Source organism: Fukomys damarensis, unplaced genomic scaffold, assembly GCF_012274545.1.
Source record: "Fukomys damarensis isolate Sample0158 unplaced genomic scaffold, DMR_v1.0_HiC HiC_scaffold_17, whole genome shotgun sequence".
In the NCBI taxonomy this organism is placed as follows: Eukaryota; Metazoa; Chordata; class Mammalia; order Rodentia; family Bathyergidae; genus Fukomys; species Fukomys damarensis.
The window spans coordinates 76,579,103-76,592,396 of NW_022900929.1; the positions used below are offsets into that span (position 1 = coordinate 76,579,103).

A 13,294-nucleotide genomic window follows, 5' to 3' on the forward strand; every position below is an offset into this window, starting at 1 on the left:
CTTTTATTTTTCATTGTCCAAGCCTGTTCCTTTTCAGAGAGAGAGATTTTTATGCCTTTAAAATGTTTTGCCTATTAGTTTATTGGTAATTTTTCCCAAATGTTTGGAGCAAACAGAACTATTTTGTTGGGTGCTTTTCTGTGACAACCCGTACAGACAGGTTAGATGAGTTCAGTGAAAAGAAAAAGACCATTTGCTGACATTCACCATCTTTTATGCATTTATATTCAAGACCTTAAGAGAGGTATTTAGTTAAAACCCTTCTACAACTAGTATATACAGCTAATCAATGCTGTATATTGATTCTTTAGTTCCATAATCCTGACTGATGGTTTAGCCCATTTTTACTTGCAGATTCAAGGCAATATCCGGTTTTTAGAGGACGCCCTTCAGGCAATGAATCGCAGCACCGGCTGGACTTTCAGCTGATGTTGAAAATTCGAGACACACTTTATATTGCTGGCAGGTAATTTTCCTCTCGTTGGTTTATTAGATTAAAATTCTTTTCTCTTGGGGTGCTTGCATTAATGTGTCTAGTTCATGAAAAACTAATATGTGATTGTGATCAAGAATTGCAAGTAGCCAAAAATATTCACCAGGAAGAGTCAGTGTTGTGTAGCAGGCACAAAATACAGAGTTAGAGCCTTCAGCAGTGCTGTTTCATTACTGCCATCAAGAAATCAAACACCATTCTTTTCTCCTAAAGCAGCAGGGGAAAAATCTTTCTTTATTCTTTTTTTAACTTTGAATTATTCAAGCAAATATTAGAAATATGCCTATGCTAATACTGAGTAGCAGCTTGACCCTTGCCTGGAGAGAAAAGCTTTCTTTGCTCCTGGCCGCAATGATTTATAAAACTATCCCGCTAATGAAAAGGAACTCTTTGTTTGAGACAGAGAAAATCCAGATGATCTCCAAGACACAATAAAGGCAGATCTGTAAAAATAAAATAAGAAACAGCTTACCATCTTTATGCATTCGCATGATCTGACTTCCTGCCTTGTTTCCAACAGGGATCAAGTTTACTCAGTAAACTTAAATGAAATCCCCAAAACAGAAGTCATACCAACCAAGGTGAGCATTGTGGCCCCCGGGTTCATTTGCATAAAACGAACAATTTTATGTTCCCTCGCAGTTTGCATAACGCCCAACCCCCTCCCCCCACGCCCTGTTCCCACTTTAAAATCTCAACTTTGACTTTGCTTGCTGAACACAGAAGCTGACATGGCGATCCAAACAGCAGGATCGAGAAAACTGTGCTATGAAAGGCAAACATAAAGTAAGTTGGGGGGACCAGTGCCTCCTAGATTTGGTCTCTTCTGGGCTTGACCCCACGATGTCAGCATATGGGACGTCTAACATTAACGTGATGGTTACTTTCTTTAGGATGAATGCCACAATTTCATCAAAGTATTTGTTCCAAGAAACGATGAGGTGGTTTTTGTTTGTGGTACAAATGCATTCAATCCTATGTGCAGGTACTATAGGGTAAGTATGTTTTATACGCTATGGTTTTTTTGGCCGACCTTTACTCCCTCCCCCGGTGCACTGTTAGAGTTGAATCCTTTGTGCTATGACTCAGTAATTTGTTTTATCTCTAATGCTGTAAAAGAATATAAATAGAATTCTTCAAATAGAATTTCAATACGAATAAAGCAGTATTGCCTTCCAACAGGTACATTGAGCAGATGTGACACAAGCTATTTATTTTTCTTTTGTAGCTGAATACCTTAGAGTATGATGGGGAAGAAATTAATGGCCTGGCAAGATGCCCATTTGATCCCAGACAAACCAATGTTGCCCTTTTTGCTGGTAAGAACCTTTAGCATAATGAATGTAAATGATTAATGACATTGAAGGTACAGAAAGAATTTAAAGGAAGGGAAAAAAATCTCGAGTTGGATAGACATCTTGATGCAGACATTTCAAAGACTAAAATCTATGAACAAATATTTCAAAAAGACAAAGTTAGAAGAAGCAAGGTGGCTTCGGTGCGTATTAGCATTAGGACATGTGGCTCTTCACAAAAACTAGTGACCCCGAGTAAGTTGGTTAACTTTGGACGTTTAGATCTCTCATCTGTAAAATCGGAACACCGTGGGCGGGCCTGCTAGAGGTGCAGTGTGAGCGTCAGGTGTGGGGTTATCCGTGCTGGTGACAGTAACACGGGCGCGGGGGACACGACACAAAGGCTGTGATGCTCCACACAGGCTAACACCCTCCGGGATAATTATGGTGATTTTACCAAATTACAACTTGGGTTTCAGATGGGAAGCTGTACTCTGCCACGGTGGCTGACTTCTTGTCCAGCGATCACGTTATTTATCGGAGCATGGGGGATGGATCCGCCCTTCGTACAATCAGATATGATTCCAAATGGATAAAAGGTACCTTCGCAGAGCTTGGGGTCCCTGGGAAGAGAGTCAGGCCAAAAGGACGCTAATGGCATGACTGTAGCGTTCCTCACACATCGCTGTGGTTGTGAAAGGAGCCACTGGTGGGGAAAGAGATGAGGTGGGATCTCAGGAGAGTAGGTTCATCCAGACAGCTACCCAGGATGATCTGGAACACGCACGCCGCCCCCGCCACAGACTTAGAGACGGATCTTGCCTTTGTCCACCAATCTGTCTAACTCTAAACGCACACACAACAACTTGTCTCCTTCCATCTGCCTGCCTCGGAGAGCCAGCCGCGAGAACTGATCAGTCCATATCAGCCCACGGTCATTTATTTTTCCTTTAGATTCTAGAAATTGGGATTATTTAATTCTCGGTGTAAGAGTTTTTCTTCTCTAGTTAAATAGGTTAATGAATAAATCTGTTGAAACAAAGACCTTCGCTGTAGTTCGGTTCCCTCTAGGCCTTTTTACAGTCCATTAGCTGACTTGAAAGACGCCAGGCTCCCTGAAGTTTAAATACACCCATTCGGGGGCCTCCTCAGTCTCTGCCTGGAGTGCGACTGTGTCACACCTGCCCATCACACCTTGCGGTCTGGGTCTTATGCTCATTGTGTTATCCTTTGGGAACTAGTTTGTTTCCAATTTTTTTTTTCTTTCAGAGCCACACTTCCTTCATGGCATAGAGTACGGAAACTACGTCTATTTCTTCTTTCGGGAAATTGCCGTAGAACACAATAATTTAGGCAAGGCAAGTATCTGCCCTTGATCTGTATTGCAGGCTTCTACTGTGAGGAATTGACACCGCTTTGTCTGCGTGACGGAGGCTCTTCTGGCTCACTTTCCAGCACTCAGCTCAGTGCATGGAAGGCCAGGTGGTGGGGTGCTTACCTGGGAATAATTCCCGGAAAACCCCTGAACAGTGACCGGAATAGGAACAGCAGCCTTGGGCCTTAAGCAGCTGTCTCAATTTTTTTTTTTTCCTGTCACCATAGAAGTATGCTACAGGTACCCTCAAGCCACAGAAGCACCTTTTCCTCTGTAGAAAACCACTGATGGCCTGGTCTTTTGCAGTGTCAGAAGGCAGAGGGAACGGAGGGGTTCCTGCCCCACTTACTGTATTTTGGGAAAAGCCTGTGTGATCTTAAAGCTTTGCAGCTGCTTTATGCCCAGTGTATAGATGGCACATTTCATTAGCAATCTGAGAAGCAAAGCCAGAGATGGAGTGTGGGGAGGGTTTTCATTCAGCACTGCAGACAGATAGTTCGTGTCTTGGGGAACATGTCTGGCAGAGTAGGAAATTGTCCTTTTGTCTCGCAGGTAAATGTAGTTTACATTCTTACTCTATAGACCCCTGAGGAGAATGCTGCTAGACTTTCTGTACCACATACTGTTAGCATTTTTGGTCCCCTTGTTAAATAGCTACTTTTGTTTGCATTCCCCTTTCGTGCTCACAACCCTCTTACTTCGCTTTTGTCCCTGGGCAGGCTGTCTATTCTCGAGTGGCTCGCATATGTAAAAATGACATGGGTGGCTCCCAGCGGGTCCTGGACAAACACTGGACCTCGTTTCTGAAGGCTCGGCTTAACTGCTCTGTCCCTGGAGATTCCTTCTTCTACTTTGATGTTCTGCAGTCTATCACAGACATCATACAAATCAATGGTGTTCCCACTGTGGTCGGGGTGTTTACCACACAGCTCAACAGGTGAGAACAGGTGCCCCTGGGACTTCAAAAGCTGCTCTGAGTTTGCTCATCAGAACCAAGCCCAGGCCCATTGTCCCCAAACGCTTCCTGATGGGCTGTCTTCTTTTGCAGCATTCCTGGTTCTGCGGTCTGTGCATTTAGCATGGATGACATCGAAAAAGTATTCAGAGGACGATTTAAAGAACAGAAAACCCCAGATTCTGTTTGGACAGCAGTCCCTGAAGACAAAGTACCAAAGCCAAGGTAAAGGAAAAAATTGAGGAGGATTTTGCTTTGAATAAAATTCTGTGGTCTTTGGAAGCGTTCACCCATCCATCCATCTGGTCAACCATCCACCCATCCATCCATCCATCCATCCATCCATCCATGCATCCATCCATCTATTCACCCATCCGTCCGTCCGTCTGTCCCATCTGTCCCTCCCCAGGACAAGCCCCTGTGTGGCAGTTCAGACATGTCCATGGCTCACTGTGAGCCGTCCCCAGCCCGCACCTGGAAACGTGGACTGCTCTCTGCAGGCAGGACAGAAGCATTGTCCTGCATGCTGTCCCCGCTCTCTTATCCTCTTCTTTCCGAAGGTGCACTTGCTCCCTAGACCCACTTTGGGAGAGGAGAGCAGTCAGAGAACACTGTTTTCCTTCCAGGCCCGGCTGCTGTGCAAAACATGGCCTCGCCGAGGCGTACAAAACCTCCATCGAATTCCCCGATGAGACCTTGGCCTTCATCAAATCCCACCCGCTGATGGACGCTGCCGTCCCCCTCATTGCTGACGAGCCCTGGTTCACCAAGACGCGAGTCCGGTGAGCCCCGGTGGGGAGCAGAGGTTGCCCCAGCCCGCATCCTGGGGCTCTGGGCCTCGGTGTGATGGCCACCTCCTCCCACAGGTACCGACTGACGGCCATCGCAGTGGACCACTCGGCAGGGCCGCACCAGAACTACACAGTCATCTTTGTTGGCTCTGAGGCCGGCGTGGTGCTCAAAGTGCTGGCAAAGACCACGGCTTTCTCTCTGAATGACAGCGTGTTACTGGAAGAGATCGAAGCCTACAACCACGCCAAGTAGGTGTATTTTACCAGAACGCTGCTCACACATTTCCGGCGTGCATTTCATCTAATCATTTCCCTCCTTCCCTCTAAATTGGCTGTGGTTTGGCATATTAGTGTTTGTTTTATTTTGTTTTCTCCCTCGCTATAGTAAATCCTGAGGTTTTTGTTGTTTTTTTCCCTGAGCCAATTAGGGTGGGAAGGGTGAATAGTCAATAAGTTTGAAAAATAACATCAGCCCTTGCTTTTCACCTGTGGAAAATGAGAACAGTTTAGCCCGCATCCCTCACCTTGCAGGTATATTTTCAGGATGCTGTGCATGGGAGACAGTCGAAGAACACACATTCACAAAGCCTATTCATGGTCTAGCGTTTTCTGCCAACCGGGGAGATAAAGTGAGACATCTGAGACAATTAAAACAAATAAGTGATGAGAGTGAAGCAAAGGAGACCAAGGAGAGGTTCAGAAACTTTCTGCAGGAAGGATTTTCATGCGTTAAAACATCCTTCTTTTTATCCCTTACATCCTTCATAAATACAATTCATGTCACCTTAGGAACAGAGCAGTCTTCAGAAAACCCTTTGTCCAACTGGGGATTCTACGTGCCGGTGCATCGCTGCAACAATGAGTCACAGAGTTACTATTTCCCAAACTTTGTGCTGCCTATTTCTGAAGACTCCCCCCGTTTTCGGGGGTTGCCAAACTACACAATATCGGCCTGTGCGGGTTGGGTTGCTTTTGATTGGCTAAACGTGTGACTTCGAAATCTTTCCTCTACAATAGATGCAGCGCTGAGAATGAGGAAGACAGAAAGGTCCTCTCATTGCAGCTGGACAAGGGCCATCACGCGCTGTACGTGGCTTTCTCTAGCTGTGTCATCCGCATACCCCTCAGCCGCTGTGAGCGGTATGGATCGTGTAAAAAGTAAGCACACACCTTTGGTGGTTCTTTTTCCCCCTTGTAGTCATGGGAGTGAGCCGTGGCATTTGCAGTGAGCCCTTCTTTATGTCCCCAGCCCTTCTTTTATGTCTTATTTCAAGACACAGCCTCACTAGGTTGCTCGGGTTAGGCTCGAACACGCAGTGCCCCTGCCTCGGCCTCTCAGAGGGCTGGATTCCAGGCATGGGTTTACTTACGTGAGGTCTTTGTGGGATGGGGAACTGTGGTGATGAGATGATCCACGGTCACATCCTGTTTGACTTCTTACAGGTCCTGTATCGCATCGAGGGACCCGTACTGCGGCTGGTTAAGCCAGGGCACCTGCGGGAGAGTGACCCCAGGAATGCTGTAAGTGTGCACTGTCATGACGGCGGGAAATAGTCTTCTCCAGGGTCTCCAAAGCTGGACATCATAGAAAAGTTCCTATTTATTTATTTATTCATTTGTTTGTTTATTTTTGGTATGGGAGAAGAAATAGGAATAGAAATACAAAGAAAACCTGAACTATGAGAAGGGAGAGTGTAGAGCTAATAATACTCAAGGAAAGTGGCCACAGAGGAAAACCAGTTCTCTTCTCTGCGGGTCTCTTCACATCCTAGTTAGATCTGGAACGGAGACAGGCCGGTTAGCAAGCCACGTTGAAATGTCCTTCGGTGACATTCTCTGTGCCCAACCTCACTAACCCACCTGTGTTTTGGTTCTGCTCTGTTGTCGCTCTGGTCCTATGAAGGCTGCTAACCGAAGACTTCTTTGCTTTCCATAACCACAGCGCCGGAGGGTACGAGCAGGACACAGAATACGGCCACACGGCCCACCTAGGGGACTGCCACGGTAAGACGGACCCTTCCAGCCCACCCACTGCTCCTTTTTGACCACATCTGCACGTGAACATTATTTTACGAGCAGCCTTTTTAAGGACTCGGGACACATACCACCTAGCATTTAACTTAAACTTCGCAAAAGTTGAGCCGTTTGGTCATGGGGGTGCAGTAGCAAAGAATCTTTATTTTTTCTTTTCCTTCACTGTTGACCATTTGGTAGAAAATCTAGAGAAAGGTAGTCTAACCAGTAGGTAAATCTTTTAGTTTGTAGTCTTTTCTTTTGGCTTTTTTAGTTAATTGGAATTCATAAATTTTTTGCTTTCTTTTGGTTACTTTTCACTGATTACTTGTTCCTTTAATTCTTTTAGAAATTTTGCCTACTTCAACTACACCAGATTACAAAATATTTGGCGGTCCAACATCTGGTTAGTTTTTTTTAATTTTTTTGAATTAACAACCTTTTCTTTCCTTCAGTTCAGCATTTTCAGCCCCTTCTCCCCCTCCTTTTGCGCAGTTTGGCAAACCTTCATTTTTCCGCTTTGTCTCATGATCCCTTTCACGGCACCGGGAGACTTTTTCTCACTCAGCTCTTCACCCCGTGTAGCATGCGAAGGGCTCATCATGGAGCAGGCACCGCCTGTGAGGAAAGCCAGCCGGGCCCACATAAACCCCCTCCGCTGCACGCACACCACCGAGCTTTCCTCTCTCACCCCCTTGCATCGTGAATGACCCCCCGGCCGTCTATCCGAAAGGATGGCGGAATTCCATATTGTTCTCCCTCTCTGCTCACCTTTCCTGAGACTGAGGAACCAAATACACATTTCCCCACAGTGTGTATTTGTGAGTGTTAAAGTTCTCTTCTGGAATGTTGTGCGATAATCTTGGAATGTCGTGGTGTCAGTGATGATGTAGCAGAGAGGCCGGGCAAAGAAGCAAGCTGGGTCTGGATGTGCTGAGATGTTCAGTGAGCTCCTTCTGTCCCTGTCTCTGTCTGTTTGGGGCCCTCTGTCCGGGACTGTGCCCTGGTCCAAACGGAAGTCGCAGCCTAACACAACATGCTCACCTTTGGAAAGAAGCTGCTTGGCGAGCCGAGCTGAAAGCTTAAGTGACTCAGCCTGCTTGCGCCTAGGGCTGACAGCAGGTCCTGTCCTTGTGAGGAGAAAGGGCTGGGGGAGCTTGCATCCCTGTTCAGTTTGTAAATGGCACTGCTTTTACACACGTTGCTGCTCAGCAGCAACACCCCGGGCGTTTTGGAGAACACACTTGAAGTTCTCCCGTCGGCCCTGCAAAATCCACAGGTAGGCAGGAGGTCCATGGTGAAGCAGACCAACACCTTAGGCAGGGCTGGTTTATCGCGTCCCAAATCAAGCACTTACTGGGACTGACCCAGATGCTTTCGATGAAATCACACTGGCTTCCCCAGTGAAGAAAGTAAAGTGTCCCACCATCTGGGAAAACGCTTTTTCGAATATGCACAAAATGAACAGAAATGAAGAGGCAGTCTGTCACCAGAGGATGGGCGGACAGCAAGGAATGTACACTGGAATTTGTTTTACCTCCTCCACAAGCAGTGTTAATACCCAGAGGGGCATGCGTAGGAATGTCTAAATGTCTTTCGTTTTGAAATCTGCTTAATACATCTTTACTGTTCTTTTGTAGTTTGTATTCTTCTCTTGCAAGAAAAGGATTTGATGTAGGCCCCTCGGGTGTGTTTTTACAGAATCCTAGAACAAACCTCATAGCATTGACTTAAACCTTACTGAAAAATGCTAGACCAGTGAGAGGTCTTCCCATGTTAATAAACATCTGTTTGCCACCACAGACATGGAGGTATCTTCGTCTTCTGTTACCACAGTGGCAAGTATCCCAGAAATTACACCTAAAGTGATTGATACCTGGAGACCTAAACTGACGAGCTCCCGGAAATTTGTAGTTCAAGATGACCCAAACACTTCTGATTTTACTGATCCCTTATCGGGTGTCCCAAAGGGTAAGGCCTCACCAGCGAGGGAACTCATCCGTAACTGTGTGGAAACCTGATTCCGAGGCTGCATGTGCGTGGTCCTCCAAGGCCGCCTTCACCTCCACCTGACCAGCCACGGCAACCTGGCTTTGCTGCGGTTCTCCCCAAGTGCATATTCCCACAGAGATGCAAGGGGCCGAAGGCTCTCATAGACACACGGGGAAGCAGCCACTCAGGCAGTGTGGTCTGTGTTGGTTTCCGTCTGAAGGAGCTGAGAGACTGCGGAGTATCAGGGCACTTCAAGGGACACCCTCCTAACATCAGAAAGTAAAGCTCATGAATGGCGAATGTCTTAGGAGCAGATGCTTCATCTACGAGCCTTTCCCTCCCAGCCTCTTGCTTAGCTGCAGTTCAGAAGGCAGCATGAAAGGCTGTGTGTGGTGACAAGTCGCTTAAACGCCACAAGCAAAACAGTGCAACGGAGCTTGTCCCTGACTCACTTTCAGCCCACAAGAGACTCCCTTGTAGAACAGCTGCCTGTTGAGTTCACCGATGAATATCTTGCTCCCAAAAAATTTCTATTCCTTGGTGCTACTGATCTGTGGAATCAGGTTTCCCACCAGTTTTATGGCACTTCTTTGTCATTTATGATTTACATCGGTTGATTTTGGTTTATATGTTTTCATTGTAAACAATTTTATAATCATTCTTCTTTCTGCTTTATTTTCTTTAGCAATGCCATTTCTTTCTACTTTTCTTTTCTTTTCTTGGTTTTTCACAATGCCACTAAATTCCATAACCTCGGACATGGATTGTAAACAACTAATATTCAAAGGCCTTAGTACTAACCCCAAGCAACAGAATTTTCAGAACCCCTCTGACCAACTTATTCTGGGATAGCTGTGTGTTTAGCGTGTAACAGACTTAGATACCTCTTAAGCTAACATTGCTTTGATTGACTGTTAGATGTCTGTGGTTGCATTAAAAATTCCAGTATTTACAAACTAATTCACTCTTCTCCTTCTAGGTCTAATTTAAATATTTTTCAATGTTTCCAGATAATATAATGGTATCACTTATCTAATACATAGCTTAATTTCTTATCCTGTGTAGATGATTTTTGTATATCAGGTAATTCAAGAGTGCTTCTCCCCAAGATGGAATAAAAAAAGAAACTCAAAACAGATATGAAAATCTATATCTGTAGCTAACAATGACTAAGAGATTATTTTAGTTTGTGACCAAATCACGTGTTTGTATTCTAGTTGGGTTAGTATAACTGTATTAGCATAATTATTTAAGCATACTATATATTTATGCTAATTCCTATGTTTCCCTAATCCCTCAGCAGCTGCCTTTTAATTCTGATGTGTGAATTAGGAGAAAATCACGAGATTAAACATTTCGTGGGATTAAATTTGGCTATTTAGAAAATGTTCACCTCCTCCCTCTGTCTTTTAGGTAGCAACTCTTGAAGTTTCTAACATCTATTTAAGATAGACTGGGGGGAAAAGGACAGAAAAGTCACAGACCAGTGGGAGGCTAGAGCGATCCTGGCATTTGCAGGGGTTGTGTGTGTCTCTCGGGGTTAAAGAGGAAAGACCGGGCTGTTGGCATCCGCTGGACCCTCCGTGCTAAGCGTGGGCTCAGTAGAATCCCTGTGCTGTGTGGTACTGTTTTGAAAAGCGCTTCGCTGAGACTCTCGCTGTGTCTGCTGCAGGTGTGCGGTGGGAGGTGCAGTCTGGGGAGTCCACCCAGATGGTCCACATGAACGTGCTCATCACCTGTGTCTTCGCCGCCTTCGTCCTGGGCGCCTTCATCGCTGGCGTGGCAGTCTACTGCTATCGCGACATGTTCGTGCGCAAGAACAGAAAGATCCACAAGGACGCCGAGTCGGCCCAGTCGTGCACAGACTCCAGTGGAAGTTTCGCCAAACTGAACGGCCTTTTTGACAGCCCGGTGAAGGAATACCAACAGAATATCGATTCTCCGAAGCTCTACAGCAACCTGCTGACCAGCCGGAAAGAGCTGCCGCCAAGCGGAGACCCGAAGTCCATGGTGCTGGACCACCGCGTCCAGCCTCCGGAGCTGGCCGCCCTCCCCACGCCGGAGTCCACCCCGGTGCTGCACCAGAAGCCCCTGCAGGCCATGAAGAGCCACTCGGACAAGGCCCATGGCCACGCGGCTTCCAGGAAGGATGCCCCCCAGTTCTTCCCTTCCAGCCCTCCGCCCCACTCCCCGCTGAGCCACGGGCACATCCCCAGTGCCATTGTCCTGCCGAACGCCACCCACGACTACAACACGTCTTTCTCAAACTCCAATGCTCACAAAGCAGAGAAGAAGCTGCAGCACGTGGACCACCCCCTCACAAAGTCCTCCAGCAAAAGGGATCAGCGGCGCTCTGTGGACTCCCGAAATACCCTCAACGATCTCCTGAAGCATCTCAACAACCCCACCAGTAACCCCAAAGCCATCATGGGTGACATCCAGATGGCCCACCAGAGCCTGATGCTGGATCCCGCGGGGCCCATGTCTGAGGTGCCCCCCAAGGTGCCCAACCGGGAGGCATCGCTCTACTCCCCACCTTCAACGCTCCCCAGAAACAGTCCGACCAAGCGAGTGGATGTCCCCACCACTCCCGGGGTCCCCATGACCTCTCTGGAAAGACAAAGGGGTTATCACAAAACTCCCTCGCAGAGGCACTCTATCTCCGCCATGCCTAAAAACTTAAACTCACAGAATGGTGTTTTGTTGTCGAGACAGCCCAGTATGAACCGTGGGGGATACGTGCCCACCCCCACCGGGGCGAAAGTGGACTATATTCAGGGGACGCCTGTGAGTGTCCATCTCCAGCCTTCCCTCTCCAGACAGAGCAGCTACACCAGTAATGGCACCCTCCCCAGGACGGGACTAAAGAGGACACCGTCCTTAAAACCTGACGTGCCACCAAAGCCTTCCTTTGTTCCTCAGACAACGTCTGTGAGACCCCTGAACAAATACACCTACTAGGCCTCCAGCGTGCCGTTCTGTGTGGCTTTTTTCTGTTCGTGCCTGGAGAGGTACCTTAAGACGAGACATCTGCTTGTATTTTAAGAGAAACAACGGGCCAAAGAGACTCTCTCCCTTTGGCAGCATCAGAACTAGCCCCATGTAGCTCCGTGGCCAGGCTTCTGTGTTCCTGCCTGAAAACAAAGGAAGGTGCTGGTCATTCCATTTCTTTTGTTTGAAGCTAATGTGGTGTGTAGCTCCGAAGGGCTACTTTACCAGTAGGAAGAGCGGATTCAGTACTCAGAAGAATCTGTGAACAAATACTTGAAAATGGGTTCAATTCAGACTACCATTACGTGTGGTCTTCCCATTCAATGTGAACATTTTAACTATGTATGCATTCACCTTGCCTCTTGCACAAATGTCAAAAAAATAAAAAAGATGGTAATGTCTCAAAGAAACAAACTCATAGATTACCATGCAGTTTGCTGAAAATTCAATCTTCTACCCAAACTGTAGCATTTTTTTCCAACTGTAGCATGAGCATTTTTCTCATGCCACCAACAAACCGTATTGCAGCTGTGAGTGTGTATATGTGTGTGTGTGTGTGTGTGTGTGTGTGTGTGTGTGAGAGAGATAGAAAGAGAGATTCTGAGTTCCGTATCCACTAGGATTCGTGTAGATTCCCATTGCAACTTTCTGTGCTATGGAACCGTTTACATTGACTGAATAAGAGACACTCATTTCTTCCCATGCCAGCCCATTGGGTCCAGCTCTGAAAGGGGCCACATCCCAGACTCCTCCTGCAACAGTCAAATATGAGCTTCATTTCTGTGGTACCCAGTGCCAGAATGTAAGAGTTCCCATAATTTTGTGCTGCTAACCCTTAAAACTTCTGTTCCAGGCCCGCAGGCTTGCGGAGCTAGAGATACCAAGAGGTGCCCTTGGTTTAGCCACCAGTATTGAGTAGTAAAATTTACCTGCCCACTGTGAACCGAAGCCTGGGTCACTATTTAACCTCAGACACACTAATAAGGGTTGAGTTTGGGTTTGGGTTTTCTTTTGTTCCCCATAGAGTAAAGATGTTTCACCCCTGATTCCTCCTTCCCCCAAGGTAAAAGAAATTCCAAAAACAAGAACAGTACAAAAGAAAAGACCTAAGAGAGGAGTCATAATTGGCGTCACAGGAATGGTCTGTGAAGACATAATGAGTAGTTACAATCATGCTGTCTCTGTTGTGTTATGTGAGGATTGTCTCCTGAGTCATGCAGGTTATGACGTACTGTAAATATCACATGTGAGTTTACCTGAATCTGTGCATTTTGTGCCTTATTCATGAGAACGATAGAAGTACTAAAATATGTCAAGTGTTTTCAATATAGCACATCATTTACTGAGTGCCACTTGTAAATGTTTTTCAACCAGCACCTAAAGACTTTT

At 46.5% G+C, this 13,294-nt stretch overlaps 1 protein-coding gene across 9 annotated transcripts in view; it reads left to right on the forward strand.

Moving 5' to 3' along the window:
• Sema6d (semaphorin 6D) overlaps positions 1-13,294 on the forward strand; it is a 385,396-nt gene extending 372,102 nt beyond the window's left edge. For 5 of the 9 annotated variants that reach the window (XM_033765209.1, XM_033765211.1, XM_033765210.1 and 2 more), the window contains 17 exons: positions 355-466; positions 1,014-1,074; positions 1,217-1,279; positions 1,387-1,488; positions 1,722-1,812; positions 2,268-2,387; positions 3,058-3,146; positions 3,883-4,100; positions 4,212-4,343; positions 4,745-4,900; positions 4,985-5,158; positions 5,927-6,067; positions 6,353-6,430; positions 6,852-6,913; positions 7,272-7,328; positions 8,726-8,893; positions 10,587-13,294. In XM_033765209.1, the coding sequence (XP_033621100.1) occupies positions 355-466; positions 1,014-1,074; positions 1,217-1,279; positions 1,387-1,488; positions 1,722-1,812; positions 2,268-2,387; positions 3,058-3,146; positions 3,883-4,100; positions 4,212-4,343; positions 4,745-4,900; positions 4,985-5,158; positions 5,927-6,067; positions 6,353-6,430; positions 6,852-6,913; positions 7,272-7,328; positions 8,726-8,893; positions 10,587-11,875 (3,113 nt within the window). In that variant the 3' untranslated portion in view covers positions 11,876-13,294. Of the gene's footprint in view, positions 1-354; positions 467-1,013; positions 1,075-1,216; positions 1,280-1,386; positions 1,489-1,721; positions 1,813-2,267; positions 2,388-3,057; positions 3,147-3,882; positions 4,101-4,211; positions 4,344-4,744; positions 4,901-4,984; positions 5,163-5,926; positions 6,068-6,352; positions 6,431-6,851; positions 6,914-7,271; positions 7,329-8,725; positions 8,894-10,586 lie in introns of those variants that run through there. The other 4 variants (XM_010632490.3, XM_010632488.3, XM_010632492.3 and 1 more) reach the window with 4 other exon arrangements.